The following is an 18,625-nucleotide window of genomic DNA, read 5'->3' on the forward strand; positions in this document are numbered from 1 at the left end:
TATTTCCCTATTCAATATGCACTTTGTTTCTCCTCCATTCCCTCCATTCCTTAATGTATTTCCTTATCTTTTGTAGTTTTCGCACATTAGACCTTTCCTTTTTTATATAGTGGTATCAACTGATACCCAGTCTCTGGATATTTTATTTGTTATCCATGCTATATTGAATATCTTAAATATCCATCCCTTTGCTATTTGTCCTAAATGTTTTATTATTCCCGCTTCTATGTTGTCTCCTCCACACGCTATTCCTATTTCTATCTACCCTATTTCTACCTCTACAGTTGAATTTTTTTCAGAAAATGCCCTCCATGTCTGTAAAGTGTCTATAATATTTTTACATCTCTTATTCTTCTGATTTCATTTATTTTTGTTCCTCTCATTTCTGTAATTTTGTTTCAAAAGCTTCTGTTATTATCTTGATAGTTATTTGATATTTCTTCTCCGAAATCTAATTTTTTTGAATAACTTCCATGCTTCTTCCAGGGTTACCTCTCGTTCTAGTTCACCGAATTTTCTATCTGTTGCTTCTCGGATTTTCCTTCTATTTTCTTTTCTTCTCAACTTATGTATAGAAATTCTTTAATCTCTGTCCTCTTTCCTCCTATCTTCTCCCTCTATCTCCAGTACTATTTTCACTATTCTGTGGTTGCCTATTTCTGCTTCTGTTATTGCCACTATCTCCCCAATTATTATTTCCTTTACCGTATTTGTTTATATTATGGAATTTATTATACTTTTTACTTCTCTTCCTTCTGTATTGTATTTTCTATTCAGGTATTCCAATCTTCCATTATAATTATCATATATTGAATATTATAGTTATCTTCCCTTATTTCATTTATACAGTGCTGCAAAACATTGCAGAAATATTTATATATATTTTACTCTAATAAATTACCCTCGATGATGTCCCTTATTTTAGTTATTTTCCTATAGAAGTACTTCTACTATTCTATTGCTACTTCTTCCTTTGCTCTATGGCTTTTCTTCTTTCCTAAGTAGTGTTTATGGTATTCGTTTTGAATCTTCATTGTTCCTTTTCCGTTTTTTTCTTCGATTCGCTGATTCCCAATAGATTAATAAGATTAACTTCTTTTCCATTTAATGATGTTATGTTCCAAGTAACTATACTGATTTTCTCTTCTACGTTGTGCTCCTGTGAGTTTTTAGAAGGAGAAGGAGGGACCTTTTTTTTGTTTTGGTTTCTGTTATTTTCGATGCCATTACTATTTTTACCTGTGTTTACAATGTTTTCCCTACTATTTACTACACAATCTAAATCAGTTTTCTTTCCTACCTTTTCGTCCTGTTTCTTAACGATTCTCGATCCTGGTTTTTTGAATGTTCTCTACTCACTATTATATATTTTAATCGTATTTTTCTTGTATCATATTCCTCTTCCATTGCCTGCTTCTTCATAAATCTTTTATATTTTTTGTCTATCCTTTTTCTCAAATAGTTCTGTCTTCCTATTCCATATCCATTCTTCTTCTTGGATTGTCAACTTTTGAAAACGTATTTTCACATTTTACCTTTTGTTACTTTTGCCTATTTTTCCTTGTATTTCCCTTTTTTGCTCATATAATCATTATTGGAAAATTTTGTACTCCATACCGAGCACCACACTCAAATTTAACTTTCTAATCAAATTGTTGATAATACATATTGTAGATTTTCTTCAACATTTGTAGGGGTTCTGGTAAAATGACTTTCCATCTATTAGTCATAATTTAATGAAATGATTATTTATTTATTTCAACAATTATATGATTACTTTTAATGTTTGATCCACTGATCTGGTAGTTAATTATCCCACAATCTTAACGAGAAACCTGAACAAGGAAGGAAAAGATGATACAATCTTACTAAATAGTTGAATTCTTGGTCCGACTCAGACTAAAGTGATCTTTGTCAATGTGTAATTGAGTTTTGTGTAATCAGAAAGGGCCTTTTTTTAGAAGAGCTCAATTTGTAAATTTAGCTTAGTGTGGTGATTACTTCTTACAAAAGCATATAAAAATATCCATATGTTTTCGTATACAGAGAGGTATTAGTAAATTTGATCCCAGTAGATAGAAAATTTTCTATAAACTTATATCGATGGATAAATTCCAACGTAAACATTTTAATGATTGTTGGAGTGTTTATAATCAAGTACGTATGGTAAATTTTGAGTTTCTATCAATTAATTGAAAAATTTCGAAAGAGTCTCATGTTATGAAATGTATACTTAAAGTTTTGAATGCCAATTGGTAAAAATCATTAGAAATTAGTTATTAGTCGAGAAACTAGATAAACGATAGCAGAATCAACTTTGCAACCTGGCATCGTTTTGAATTTTGAATGTCTATACCTAATGAAATTTGTTAGAGGATAAATGGATATTAATCAGGTACAGTAGATAGTACCTAGTAATAATTACACAACTCAAAATATAATACAACATTCACTAGAACGATTTACTACAGTATCTTTAGTTTAGAGTATTTAAACTTCTAATTGAACTCTTACAAAATCTGTTTTGTCTTCGGTTCTTAATGAGTATGGAGTTAATTCTCTGTTTTGAGGTATTCAAAAATAGAGTTCAAAAACACCTTTACATACATAGATAAAAGTGAAGCTTAAAAGCGCTTTCTAAAAAGATCATAAATATACTGTTACAATTTCATTTTACTAGAACGTAGCTGCAATTTATTGTTCTCAGCCCTTTCTAAGGAAGGAAATTGCCTATTCCGCACAAGGTTTGCTTTTAAAAATTAAGAGAGGATGATGCCAGATAAGACCGAATATACGAATCACGACACAACAGATCGTTCTTATTGAATTTAGCTGGTTGATTCTTTTGCTTCGTTCCTCCCATTTATGAATGAGAACAATTTTTTATTATCATGTCCAATTGTAATCTATTAGCTGTACACATACGCCAGAAGCGGTTATATAATATTTATATATTGAGTTTGGACTAGATTTATGCCTTAGTATCAAAATGAATCAAGTAAAGCAATGAGAGGTCATTGATAATTGCGTTAAAAATAGTTTTCACCAATGAAAATGATTCTCTATTACATCGGAACCTGATTGTGAGAGAAATAGTTATAGATAGTGGTCTCTCATACCATGAACATGTAGAGACCAAAATGGGAAAAGGTCATGAACATGTAGAGACCAAAATGGGAAAAGGTCATGTATTGAAGGTCATGCTCATATTGTTTTGGGATATTAAAGGTGATAAGTACAATTTCTTGCCAAGAAAAAAAGAACGCCGGTATTCTCTTGCACTCAGTCTCAGGTCAACAAGTTTTTTCTTATAAAGTCATATATGCGGTAACTGAGTGGTTCGCAGATTGTGAACAATCTTTCAATGATGGCACATTTAGAAATACTGGAACACTGATAGAGAAAATATCTCAACCTCAATAGAAACTATATTGAATAATTAAAATAATATATTTTCCAGTTTTCTATCGTAAGTGGGTCAGGGCCGGAGTAAAGATACCTCGTATATTCATATGTATATTTATATGTATAAATAAATAGAAAATGTTCCGGAATTGAAAAATTTTAGACAACTGAGATAATTTACTTCAACATCCAAATACATCAATATAAAAAGTTTATTCGCCTATATTATTTTTTCGCTTTCCAGAAATACTAAAAAATCGCCTTGACTATTACATAAACATACAGTGGTCATTTCGACGATGTCATTTGCCAAGTATTCCAATTGCACAATCAAATTATCTATTTTTGAGTGCCAGTCTAGGTTTTCAGTTAAAAATGGAAAGCGCTCACGAAGGCATAGCGCTTTATTCGGTGGTGTTTTTAGGTAATTGTGTGGTGTACTTTTAGTTTCATAGGATGTGATTAAAAGGATTCATAGGATGATATATGCTGTTCCTGAATAGAAGTAAACCTGGGAGGTGAGCTGAGCTATTTATTTTTGTGCAAGCCCCTTTTTTTCGATTTATCATTTTTAAATAAACTATTAAACTGCCAATGAACATATATTTATTATATTGTATATAATGTGGAATATATTGGAGAAATATTAATTTGTTGAATAACGATTAAGTTTGGTTAACAATATTTATGACAATAATTAATAATACCTATTGAATTGAAATATTACTTTATGATGTGAGAAAGAAAACAACTAAGTTTTTAAGTGAAAACATGTAGATTAAAAATAGACATCGTGAGTCAATAATAGCATGAACTTATGAACAGTTGGTATATTAACTAGGTATAACATTCAATTAGAGACTAAAAATAAACCAGTTATGCTTCAACTTGCTCTTAACGATTAACTTTTCACAAAGAAAAATTATTAATGAAAATACCTAGATCAAAGAAAATATATTTTTGGAAACGTTCGTTGTGTTGATAATGGTGTATAATTTTCAATTAGTAGAATAATAAACAAATGTCAATGTAAAAAAAGTACTGATATGAACCTTTACTTGAATTTTATAGCAAAAACTATGATTTCAGTGAATGTTGATTACTCTCCGATTAGATTATACTATTTGCTGTTAGTATATTTAATTTTTTTTTCAGTTTACAGCTTAAACTCAAACGTGTGTAAATAAAATATTGCAAAAATATCAACTTTAAAGCAATAACTAACCATTTTTTATGATCACATATGTAAATCTTGTTGGAATATATTATGAACAATCGAGTGAATAGTCCAGTACTAGTTTAATTTGTAACATGCATAGCATATAATAAAATGGCTCGGTTTATGAATATTGAAGAATAATGTTTAATAATGAATGCAACAAAGTTTACATTACAGAATTGCTGAAAACTCGTGGAAAAACAGAGGAGCTTTGAATTCAAGAAAAAAATTATGTTCAATTTTTGTCCACATCTCAAGTGATCCTTGCCTCTAAACTGGAGTTGAAAAGTTGGAAACCGTGATGATGTATCAGGGCTGATTTCTGTGAGCCCCTCTTGACACAATCACAGTAAAAATTTTCCTATTTTAATTTTCTAATATATTCAATCAGTATGGTTGACACATTTTTCCATTGATGTTGTAGTATTTCTAAAGCGTCTAGAAAAAAGTGAGAGAGATTGTTCAAACTCTGCAAACTACTGTTTCTTGTACATATTACTTTAAGAAAATAATAAATAGACAAATTTTTTGTAAGCTTTGTAGATAGCTAATAATATATAATTCTATTCCCGCCTCAGATACAACATACAAGAGTTGCTGAAATAGTAGATCTACGTCTGGATGCGTTATATTATAATTTGACTCTTTTTTGTAAGCAATATACTGAAATAACGCCTCAGCATGCCATAATAGTAAGAACATTCCTGCTGGCGATTGCATCTAGGTGGTGAAATACGATGTTTCTATATTTCTTTCAGACGACTGCAAATGTCATCACGTGCAGATTTTCAGTTTAGTATCAAATGAATTATGTACCATATGGTGTGAGATAGATAACACCACTTTTAAATATTTGTGCAATAGTCGCTCGTCGATGTTTAAATGAAAAATCACCAAGTTTTCAAAATTTCATCTGTGGTAGTAGTTGTGACTGCTCCACCTGCATTTTTATCTATCTACTATTTTTAATTCACATTAAGTTTTTACTGCAGATTTCCCCGATTTTCTTTAGCATTATTAACTGGCAATTCCGACTCACCAATCACTATATCTGCAATAATTTGTAGATAAATCTCAATTGCTTGTGATTTCTCCAAGCCTTTTAGTGATTATTAGATTCATAAGTTGAAAATCAATAACCTACAGTACGGGTTTACGTCTACTGGTTCAACCTTATACTGATATTTCAAGACATACACTTGAGTATAAAATTAGCTTATTAATATTAATAATAAAATGATGACGTATTCAAATAGGTCTGAACTATGTCATTGTTTCAAATTATTATACCTTCAAAAAATGCCTTTATCACATATACCTCATTAATAATAAATAAAGCGTGAAGAAATAGTTTCTTTACCCCGATTTTATAGCAACATCATCACCCTTATGATACTAGACTGAGATAACAAAGTTCAATCAATTTTATTGTTCATATATTCACGGAAACTAGATATTAAGGATATTGTTAGTCATTGCGGCTTTCTCTACTTATGTTAAGCGTAACAGAATGTTTATATAATTATACAACGTAAGTGGAATATGGTGGTTTAGCGAAGGAGCTGGAGTCAATGTTTTGCCGTAACCACTCCTGTCAACAGATTGAAATCTTATCGAACATGCGTGGGATAAGATAAACAGACTGTTAGATTTAAACCATCCTCCACAGATACTGATGTAATTAATACAAATTAAAGTAGCTAGGAATGAATAGACACAGATATCCCTTTTGCTTTTTTGTCGATGCCAAGAAGTGTACAGGAGTGTATTCAGCTACGAGGTTTTCCAAAACAATATTAATTAGAACATAAGAAGAAGAACAAACGTTAAGCCCAAAAGAAATGGAAATGGGCAGGCCATGTAGCCCGAATGACAGATAATAGATGGACGAAAAGAATATTGGAGTGGAGGCCAAGAATGGATAAGAGAAGTAGAGGCAGGCCGCCAACAAGATGGAGTGACGATGTAAAGAAAATTGTAGGAAATTGGATACAAACAGCTCAAGATAGAGATAGATGGTTTAAACTAGAGGAGGCCTATATCCAGCAGTGGATGGAAGATGGCTGATAGATGATGATGATGATTAATTAGTGTCTGTGTATCTATATATAAAGTTACTTGTTATCATCAAATTTTTCATTATCAAATTATTAGAACAATAATTGTGTCGAGTATATAAACTACAATTGAGTATCAAATGTTTCTAGTGCTACAAATAGATCACTTTTTTCAATGTGGAGGTAACAACTAAGACGTATAGCTACCTACCTTTCACCTTAGGTTACTCCTACTCCACAGAGATGGTCAATTTGCGGTAGTTCTATTGCCTTTGTAAATAAAATTCATTAGAACAAAAATTGAGCAATATATCTCTCAGTATACTAAAATGATATTGCTAGAATTTGGTTTGCTTTTAATTTTAATAAACTTATTTCAAATCAAAAACATATGATACTTTATTCTACTTTCCTATTTTTATTAAATAGAAAATCATTACATGCATAAAGAGGGGCGAGCTTTTCAGTATACCACAAACGACCTTTATATAATTTACAATCTGAAAACACTATACGGTCTTAAGACGGAAAGAGATCTCAGCACTCGAGAAGTAATAGGCTTCAAGATGTGAAAGATACAACTCAAGAGAACAAGTAGTTCAACATCTTGATTTATTGTATAGTACAGTCACAAGGAGTTGGAAAATAAGTTGATTCGAGTACAAACATTATAAGATATGAAGTCAACAATAGACTTCTTTCAGTGGCGACACTTTTTATTCTTATTATTACTAGTACAATTGTTAAAATTCTATCCTAATTGAGTCTATGTTCAATGTTTATATGGTAATTTCCTTTCTACTTTCTCTACACTTTTCTTCTAAACATTTTCCATATATATATATATTGATTGAGTTCCGATGTATCTATATATATATATATATATATATATATATATATATATATATATATATATATATATATATATATATATATATATCTGGAGAATTAATAAGGACAAAGATAATTATAAGAAGTGAGAAGATATGTTATGATGGTGTTCCGATGTATCTAGTGTCATCAGTTCTATTGCTTTCTGATAGTTTGGATCATTCAGTTAGAGACTAAATCAAAGAGACTATACTACACTGAATTGTGACATAGAAATATTGACTTTAATTCAAATGAAGATACACAATATAATAACGATACCAATAGTAACAGAATTGGTATGAAGATATTATATCCACTACTATCAAGAAGAGACGAAGTAAACACTTGAAAAAATAGAAGGAGAATGAAAAGGAGATCAAGAAGATTTACCCCATAAACTGTCGCGTGAAAACCTGTTTCTAACGAATAGAAAAACTTAACATTTCCTCATATGAAATTCGCCATTTAAGAAAAATAGGTTCATTCCAAACTTTTAACATTATTTAATAGTTTGGCTGTATCAATTAAACTTTTTATTCCAAATTAGTTTCCTTAAGTTCATTTGAAATTTATTGCCTAAGATGGAACTTAATGAAACCATCACTGACGTTCGAAATAGGATAATTCGCAACCAATTTGATTCATATTCCTTAATTAAGATGATCAATCACTTCTTAATTTTCTTAAGGAAAGTTTCTGTTTACAAAGCTGTGAAAATATAATAAAAGATTGAGCTTCGAATTTATCGTCATAGAATAACTTTGAACAAACAAGTGTTTGTGATTTTCATATCCATAAAGATACCGATATTTTTGAAGGGCTTAAGAATAAACTATGCTCTCTAACATGTTGTTACATATTTCATCTAGCTGTCACAAACAATCAATGATAATGTTTTTGTTTATTGTAAATTTTTATCACAAAACTTGATTATTTTTGCCGCAGTATAGTTTTCAATGAAAACTCTGATGACAATACACAAATAGTAATGTAAGTAATCCAACATATAGAATGATCGAAACGGTTATTTGAGAAAAATATCATATCCAAAAAAGTGAACTTTTTAGAAATTAAACAACCCAGTTGTTCCATAATTTAATATCATATTATTTAGAATTCTTTCTATAGAGGTTTAGCGAGCTAATTCTACCAATATAAAATTTCATTATTCACTACTACTTGTTAGCGAGACACATTTCACAAAAAAGAGATATTTCAAAATACCAAATTATCTTGTATATCACACACACACACACACACACAACCTAACCTAACCGAACTTTTAAACTACCAACATACCAACAAAATCACTTTAATCACCTCAATAAAAGTAATAACCTTGCCATACGCACTCACAATAACCGCAGTATATTGCCCACATCGACATAAAATAGAACAAAGAGTTCTTCAGCACCTCAGGAAACAAATTTATAGCAGGAGGTGATTACATTTACAAACATACGGGGTCCCGACTGTACACTATATAACTGTACAAAGTGATATAAGCTAATCGATACTCAATTATCTCGACACGTACACCGACGTACTGGCCAATTGACCCACAAAAAATTCTGGAACTTTTGGATTCAATCATTACAGACGGAATAAACTCAACTTACAGAGACATCCTGGCCAGTTATGACGTAAATATGAACAGAATAATAGCTGAAAACACACAGGTTCGGGAAAGATGACAAATGAGCCACACTGAGCCACACTGGTGCGGATAAAAACAACCTCAATCGATTTAGTCATAAATTGAAGAAAAAACTTGAATAAATAAGGGATGCACAATTTGGAGTTTCTAAACCAACAAGAACTGATAATTCCATTTGGAACCAAATAAAAGATTCAAAAAAGCCCCACCGAATTTATTTGCATATCACCTCATTACAATTTTCCAGCGAGATAGATCAAGAAGTAGAATAAAGCTTAGCAAATAAAATAAACACAAATCGTTTCATAAAAGCAATGCCTCCTAAAAAAGTACACAATGAAATAAAGTTACTAAACCTGAAAAAAGCACCGGACACCGACCTAATTACTTCCAAAATACTGCAACAATTGTCATAAAAAGGGGTAGTCATACTAATATACTTTAACAACCCAATCCTAAGACTCGGATACTGGCCAAAATCATATAAAGCACAAATCATATTTATTGGTAAACCAGGTAATCACCCAGCCAACGTGTAATCTTACAGAGCAACGCCTGCAACCAACAATGTCGAAACTCCTTGAAAAATAACTCCTGTGTAGAATAACTGAAGACCTACCTCCACAGGAATGATCCCCAGCTATCAATTTGTATTCCGACACAAACATTCGACAGTGCAACTCCACCGACTCAAGCAGAAAATAATAAATCCCTGGAGACCAAAGAATATAACTCATTACAAGCTTTTGACAGAGTGTGGCATCCATGACTGATATACAAAATCAAAAACACTCTTCTCCCAAACTACTACCTATTTCTAACATCTCATCTAATCAACAGAACCTTCCAAACAAAAGTTAATGAGGAAAAGTCCGAACTTACATACTGTATACATCAGTTAATCCAAAGACAAAGTATGCAACAGCAACTTTTGCTGACGACACTGTCTCCTCTTTACTAATCACGAACAACAAACAGCACCTAAAAATGTTCTCATCGGGCTCATAAAAACCAACTACAAAAATAGATGAATATTATTCAGAGATCGCAATCTAAAACACTCTGTCAACTAGTAGATACTCCATGGTATGTATAAAATCACACAATTCACGTGGACCTGGGATTGCCCACTGTAAAATAAGTTATCCAAGAAAGTATCATCAAATATCACAAAACTATAGAAAGCCACCCAAATCCACTACTAGAGGAATTGTTAAGACCAAGAAATGCCAAAAGTACTGAAAAAAAGAAGAATATAATTAAATGTAATGTGAATTAACAATCATAATTGCGGTAAACCAAGTGAAAAGTTTCAACAATTAAAGTATTTCACATTAACTTGGCTTGAAATGAAATTCAAATATCTGGGTATAGAACTATCTGGATAAAGTGATATTGAGACAGAGGTAAGGCAGCAAACAATAAAAGCAGACGGATGTCTGAACGACACTATATGGAAAGACAAATACATAAGTATTGAGACCAAGTTACTGGAAAAACGCTCCTAGACAGGGAACGTATCGACGACATAAGGCAAAAATGCAGAGTGGAAAATATTAACGAATGGATACTGAGCAGAAAGCGCGAATGGGACGAACACATAAGTAGAATGAGCTAGGAAAAAATAGTAAGGATAGACAACTCACCACTGGGGAGAAGTATGAGAAAGCCACGAAAAAGATGGAGTGATAATCTTCCATCAAATTGAGGCAATAGGCATGCTGCGAAGAACGAACAGGCAATTTGCCTAAAATGAAGTAGGAAGAAGAAGAAGAAGAACTTGGCTCGAATGTTTATACGAGTGATGGCTTCAAAAAACTTGAGATGCTGAATTTATCTAGTCTTAATCAACAATTTAATATTTAATTTTGGTCAAAAATGGAAATGAGGTACGTTTCAAATTCAATTCTTATTTCTTGACAATAGGTTCCAATTCTGTTGCGTTATTAATAATTTGTAAGAAATTGAGAGCTTTCAGCAGTAGAATTGCTTTTTTGTTTATTTCTAGAGTTAGCACGAAAACCAAGGAGGATATCTGAGAAGAATCGTATATTAATACAAAATTGGGAATGTACCATTATAATGCGATTATATCCTAATTTAGCGAGGAACAATTTGAAATGCTTCTAATAGACATGGCTATATCATTAATTGAAATCAGATTCCACATCATAAGAAGTCGAGTAGAACAATAGCGGCACCGTTTCGAATAGATGTGATTGAATCGGATATTCAAAGTTATCAGCGCGAGCATAATTAAATGGCCGTTGTAGTTGGTGCAATGCAGAACAAACATTTAGTAACAGGAAGATATGCTTACAACTACTCGTAAACACATTGTCATGACAATGTGATACACATTTATTCAAAGCAATAGTTTCGTAATATCATAAAATCAGCAAAACAGCTGTCGCATTTACTGATTGTCCCGTTGCGTTTGTTATTTCAAGTATCAACTTGGTGCAGGAATGGTGATTTTCCTCAAAATTTATTGCTAGCTCATAACATCGTAGGAAAATTAGCTAATTTTCACAATATGTGCAACATATTATGTGTTTGTTTGTACGTACATAAAAATACAATGTGAACGCTTGGGTATAATAAGTTGGTATATAGATTGTAACAAAAAGGTAGGCTCTGAATAGAACCGCACATTCTGGGTTCAAACTAGATTCAATTTAACTTATCTTTATGTAGCCAAAATCATTTACAGCCTTGCGTACATTAAAATTTAAGCAAATTTTGATTTCCATAATTTAATGAACTGTTCAACATTTTGTAATGAAAATGATTACATGGAAAATTCGTTTTTAAGTTGAAGTTTTGCGACGCGCAAATTTTGTTGGTTTATCTGCGTATCAATTCAATCAATTAAAGCTTTAAAAAATTGTTTATTCTAAATATGTAAGAAAAATTAAACTTTCTTTTATGATGGTTTACACATTTGCATTAAATTCTAGGTATGTGTGGTCAGGCTAAAACAAAGTTTCAGGTAATTATTTGTAATTCTAGTAATCATAGGTGAAATGCAAGAGAATAGTGCAATAGCTGTTAGGCGTTATGTGAAAAAATATCTCAATAAACTAGATAGAAGATTTTTTCTTTCTATTGTTCGTTATGTCTTGACGACTAGTTAACTTGAATAATCGTTGAAAATGAATGCAAAAGAAAAGATTTTGGAATTAGTTTAAGAAGACACTGATTGTAGTACAAGGATAATATCGGCTCAATTAAATGGTGGAGATAATTTGAGGAACAATAGCTTCACCTCTATCACTTAACAACCATTCAAAAATAACTAGATGAATGACATCGTAAAAGAATCACAACTGGTCTTTAACGGAAAACAATCAATTTCTACATTGAACAGAAATAACATTAGGAATCACCAAAAGACACACACGATTTTATTGGAGCAGTATTTATTCCAAATAAATTTAATTGTGGAAATTTCAAAAATGGTCTAAGAAACCAATGGTGTCGCAATACTAATTTAATTGTAAAGCGTAAAAAAATTGAGTATTTTACGAGCTCGCAAAACATACAATTATGGGCTTTACCAAATTCTACGACTTTATTGGAAAACATAATCTCATATTAAGGAGTTTATGAAATATTGGAAGAAACAGATTTTAATTTTGGAGTTTCCAAGATTTGTAACTTTTTGTGTGCAAACTTGCATTGAAGTAATTTATGAAATTATTTTTCCCCTGACTATCTAGTTCACTTATAACTCATATTTTCAATATATATAAACTTGGATACAGAAGACGTGAAAATGATTGCAGAAGAGAGCTGAAAAGGTGATAATTTATTATAAAAAAAGATTATAACGGTTTAAAAGTGCACTTAAAATTAAAAAATTGGTTCGTGGAGGACAAGGTTGGTACGTATGACGTCGGAAGCTGGTAATAATATAGTTGAAAAAAATAATAAAAATGTTATAACAATATACAAGGTGTAGGCGCTTTATAAGGGAATATAACACAATATTCACTATTCTTGAAGGAAAAAAAACTTCTGACGTCTACATACCGACCTTACTTTTTACTTTTTAGTACACTTTCACAACATTATAAAATGTGATTTTTAAAGAAGTATTTTTTATAAATTATCATTCACTTTTTAGTCTTGTACTGGTATCAATGAAATTTTGTGGTCAATATTTTGAGTACTTCTATCAATTGTTTACTTCCCAAATCAAATTGTAAGCAGATAGACACTATCGCCTCTCAGTTGAGCTTTCAGAGTGTCATGCGAGAGCACTATAACAATTTGGTCATGTTTCTTTCCCGTTAGCTACGAGTAATTCAGTTCTTGTATTTGTAATCCATTTAATGACTTTACTCGGCTGGGTGCAACGTATACGATTTATTTTCAGATAGTCATTTTATGTACATAGTGAAATAACTCATGAATTTCTGCATACAATATAAAATAATAGTATGATAGGACTGAAATTATGTTTTGATGAAAATGATAAGAGAAAAAAAAATAATGTATAAATATAAATTGAAGAAGCCAAAATTACATGTGATAGTCACTAATACCCAGGGATTAACTTCTTTTTATGTATTACATTGAGATGAAAATAAAGTTATTATCATAATAAATGATTTTCACAGAGGTATGAATCTTTTGGAGAAAAACAGATCTCAGATTATACCAATTTATAGAACAACAATCTTCCTTCAACACCACAAGCTAAATCGAAGCTTAATAATAACAACTACAAACATACAAACTTCGCATGCCCTCCCTTTAATGAGATGGGTTCTCATTGCCGCGTTAACGTCTTGCTTGTTGTTTCTATTAAGCTGAAATGGCTGACAGCACATCAAATCAAATATTAAACTTAAACTCATTCCAAGAAGGTATTTACTTGGTTATGAAAGAATTTTTAGAGCCACACAAATCACAATTGAAATTTCACCGTAAATCTCACCTCTTTAGTGAGAAAAAGTTTGTGTGAAGTTTAGATTTGAATTCTATTCTTACATCTCAAATATTTTGAAATAAAATAAAAGTAACATGCCAACTTTCTAACGGATAAAGATGATTTTGTAGCACAAAGTCGATTGTAATAATTACGGATTCCGTAGAAATTGAGTTGGCTGCTATTTCAAAACAATTAATATTCCTAATTGAATTATTGATAAATTCTTTGGCCGTTGTTTTATTCAAAAGATATATTATTTCATCTTAATTTGAACTTTCTCACTTTTGGTTCCCTTTTAAAAATTCCACGTAAAATAGACTGAGAATATAAAATGCGGATTTAATCTTCACAATTATTTTTGAAATAAATAAATTATTATCCTTATGTATCAATAACATATCTGAACATAACTCGGATCAGAGATCATTACATTATAAAACGAAACAACAATAATTTGCTTTTGCTAATAATGACTTGAGAAAAATTAGAAATGACATATAAAAAATGAGAATTTATCAGAAGAATTTATCTAGTGTAAATTTCTTATCTGATACTCATTTAAGGAAACTGTTGCTTACGTATAACCCAACACATATTCATAGTCCACCATGTATTATAGTCTTTGAAATTTTTTTATACATCTTAGAATGTAAAAAATTCACGTATTAATACACGGGCACACGTACACCAAATATTTCTAATCAGCTCATAACCCTGTAAATAACGGATTAATGAATATTCACACAATTAGAAAGCCTTAAGCGTATTTCTTAGTGGTTTAACTGTTGGGGCTTAAGGAAAGAGTAAAGATAATAACGCAGAAGAATTAATATTCTAGGGGTCGAGTTTTGACAGATGCCATATTTTAATAGCTTCAGGCACTTATAGAAAGTTTATACAACTCACGAATTGACTAGTTTAGGTTTAGTTTAGGTAGGTAAATAGAATAACCTCTTTTTGTTGACAAAATTTCTTATATAAATATGTTTATGCAGTGGTTCACACCAGAAATATCCAATCTCAAAACTATAATATTACACTGAACTCTTTTATCTCTGTTACCAAGTCAATTTATGCGATATAGTTTTATGGTTTTAGTATCTGAAAGGTTATAATTGATAACTTCGGTTGGTCTTAAATAATTTTGTATACTGAATTTGTGTTGAGTCTTTATTTTATTCTTATCTAGGGACATCATATTACTTGGAAGTTGCTATCTAAATAGTAATTGTTTCACAACTAGTGGATAACTTATAGGAGAAGGTAGCATAAGTTGTACCAATTTTATAATACATATTCACTATATAAAAGCACGGAAGAAGTGACGATGAAAATTAAGTAGTAGAAAAGAAAGTTACTAAGTGTACCTTCAAATAAGATCAAATTTTGAATATTATATTTTATAATAGTAAAAATTAAATTCAAAAAATCATGTCATTGGTCCAATATAGAAAACCAGACTTCTTATTTGGACCGCTATCTTCCTAAATTGGACCATTAGCTTTCTTAATGACAATTAAAACTGCAACACTAACTCCAGCAAACCGAGTATGAATCTAATTGCAACATTTCATACATTGTTTCATATCTTCTTTCTTGGTTTCTTTACATTTCTGTTTTATGTTTCGGCATTCTGTTAAAGTTTGTAGAACTTATTTAGTTTATTCTATCTAACTGTGATTTGTAAATGCTATTTGTTATTTACACTGCTTTCTGAGCTCGTGGCGTTTCACGATAAGACGAAAGACTATCTGGATTTTGAGTTCTCTTTGCTCGGGTTAATGTTTCTTCAAGAGCTCTCCTAAATCGTTTATCCTCATTGTCACATTTTTATCATCATTACTGCTAGAATTTGTAACTGAGGTTGTATGTTCCAAAACAACAGCTGATGCAAATTGATTAATCTGTAAATACATGTCCATTTACTGACCAAATTCCGGTTGTACGGAATTCCCATAGCGGCCGCTCTGCCATATGCCGCTAATTTTGATATTTGCGTTTGATATACTCATATTTTATCGTCTCTATATAAGCGGAGAGTTCCTTGAGGTTGTGTGAAATAACTTTGCAAAGGACCAAAAAATGCTATATCCAAAGATTGTAAACGGTGGGTAGTATGCTCAAACAGTTGAAGCTGAAAATTTTTGCTGTTTGTTGTAATGCCATTAAGCAGTAGGAGAACTTTATTATGTACAGTGTAGTTGATATTTTTTAGAAATGCATTAGCCATTCAACAAAGAAATCTGAGTTAATATATCATGTGTCCGAAATTGTAGCAATACTGGCGGAAGGTGCTTCAATTTTAAGGTCTGAATGAAATTTTTTTCTCTTAAAAATTATCATTGGTGGAATATACACATATACATATTGTTAGACTTCCTACTTGATACTTCCCTTTGGGACCAACTATGTTTGGGAGACTTTTTTACACAGCGGTAAAACCAGATTCGTACACATCAAATATAGTGTCGGCTAGAAATTCATGCTTATCGAAAGTTAGTTCTAAAATACAGGAAAAATTATTAACATTTTTATTATTTAAGCCTCTGGCTCTCGCCATTGAGGTTCCTTCAGATTTCCGGAACAAAAGATGTGCATTTAGTCAAAAATGAGTAGAACCATTTTAACAACAATTTTTTCATCTGTATAAAAACGTGATAAGGTATATTTTTCTGCAACAGCAAAAGCTAGTTATTTGACATCCTTAATTGTTAAACCAAAATGGCATTCTTCAAGGTGGAGGATGTGCTCAGAAATAATTCTTTCTATATCTGTAGAAAATACCGATAGTCTATCAAAAGCTTTAACATTATTGTGAACGGAGTGTTTTCATCAGCATGTCTCTTAATAGTTGCCTTTGGAACTCCATATTCACGACTGCATTCATTCAAACCGTAATCACCATTTTTGTACACGACAACAACAAGCAATAAATCATTTTCAAACCACAATCCATAGCGTCCTCTTTTTGACATTGTAACCACTCCAGTTCAATTTCGGTTACTGTTTTCGGTCCAACTTGGGCAACTTGAATATTTTATACTTAATATTATACAAAACCGTCAGACTAGCTGAAACTCATAGATTTGCAACATGAACTTATAGATAGACAAGTAATCTTTGTGATGATATAATAAGATCTGTAATTACTTACATTTGGACGTACTAACGGTTTTCACCCTCACATCAAAATAACAAAGTTTCTTCGTAGTCAAACAAATAACACCTCTCTCAATGTAACCATGAGACGTTTCTTCACAAACACGATTGCATCAACCTCGTCTACATCTACGTATGGCCTATCTAAAATCGTACAGATTTGATCAATCTTTGGATACAACGGCAGATCAAATTAGGCTACTTTCCCCTAAATCTTAATTGATTTTGTTTTGTTTGCATAGCTATCCAGGGTGATTTATGAATTTCACCCATTGAGTTTTTCTTATTGTACAGATCTTGGTCCACAGCTCATATTTATTTATTCATTTATATTTTTTGCGCTACTTGTAAATTTTTGCGGTTCATCTCCGTCAAACTTAATTACTTTCATTATTTCTGAACCGTTCTTATAATATCGGATGAAATATAAATTGTGAGTCAACTGTAGTGAATTTTGTACATCCATTTTGAGTAATTGTTCACGCCAGAATTAATTCAAAACTCATGAAAACTGGCAACGCTGTCCGACCAACCGACTACTGAGCGAATGGAAGAAATGAGATATATAATAAGTTCTGTTGTTAAAGCTATGTAAAAAATTTTCTTACAAATAAATGTTAATGTGAACGTGTTAATAATAACTATAATACAAAAAATGGTCCTTACGAGCGGATTATAAACAAAACCAGTGAAAATTCGCAATAAACAATATATTATTAACAACTATAACCCAAAAACAATTTACCACGTGCTGCAAGCAACTATCAACGAGTGCAAAGTGATCGACCAAACAAGTAGTCGATACAATATCACGGCGACCAGACATCAACTCAACTGGCCGACTAGTTCAATTGCAAGAATCAGGCAGTTCGACCGAAATCAGAGTGAGTTTGTTCCAAATTATTTATTTCCGAATTTTTCTTTCCATTTGCGATTTCAAAGCTTCTCTGTTTGTGCTTGAACAATTTGACAATATAAAATGGCAGAACTTGGCAAACTAATAAAGAAAAGAGGTGTAATTAAAGCTCAGTTAACTATTTTCACAAAAGCGGTAAATGAATTTGCAACTATATCTAATTTAAGCCAAACAGAAGTTACAAAATTAAAAGATAGGTTACGTGATGCCGAAAATTATCTTGACGAATTCAAATCATATCAATTAGAAATAGAGTTACAGGATGATATAAATTTAGATGAGCAATTAATCGAACGAGAGAGATTTGAAAATTCATATTATGATGCAATCGCTGTTGCTAAAAACATTTTACAAAGCTACAATAATCACGATAATGATACAAATCTTAGCGTGATTTCAG

The 18,625-nt window shown here is 31.3% G+C and overlaps 1 protein-coding gene across 9 annotated transcripts in view; it reads left to right on the forward strand.

The window, feature by feature from the left end:
* Positions 1 to 18,625, forward strand: part of LOC130900498 (potassium voltage-gated channel protein Shaker) — a 291,646-nt gene that overhangs the window by 80,098 nt on the left and 192,923 nt on the right. For 2 of the 9 annotated variants that reach the window (XR_009060192.1, XM_057811175.1), the window contains exon 1: positions 3,760 to 3,923. The exons of 6 other annotated variants lie outside the window; for them this stretch is intronic. Coding sequence is in view for 2 of the 3 variants with exons in the window: in XM_057811175.1 (XP_057667158.1) it covers positions 3,892 to 3,923 (32 nt within the window). In the remaining variant the exon portion in view is untranslated. Of the gene's footprint in view, positions 1 to 3,759; positions 3,924 to 18,625 lie in introns of those variants that run through there. One more of the 9 variants, XM_057811176.1, reaches the window with a different exon arrangement.

The sequence above is a fragment of the Diorhabda carinulata genome, chromosome X (assembly GCF_026250575.1).
Source record: "Diorhabda carinulata isolate Delta chromosome X, icDioCari1.1, whole genome shotgun sequence".
In the NCBI taxonomy this organism is placed as follows: Eukaryota; Metazoa; Arthropoda; class Insecta; order Coleoptera; family Chrysomelidae; genus Diorhabda; species Diorhabda carinulata.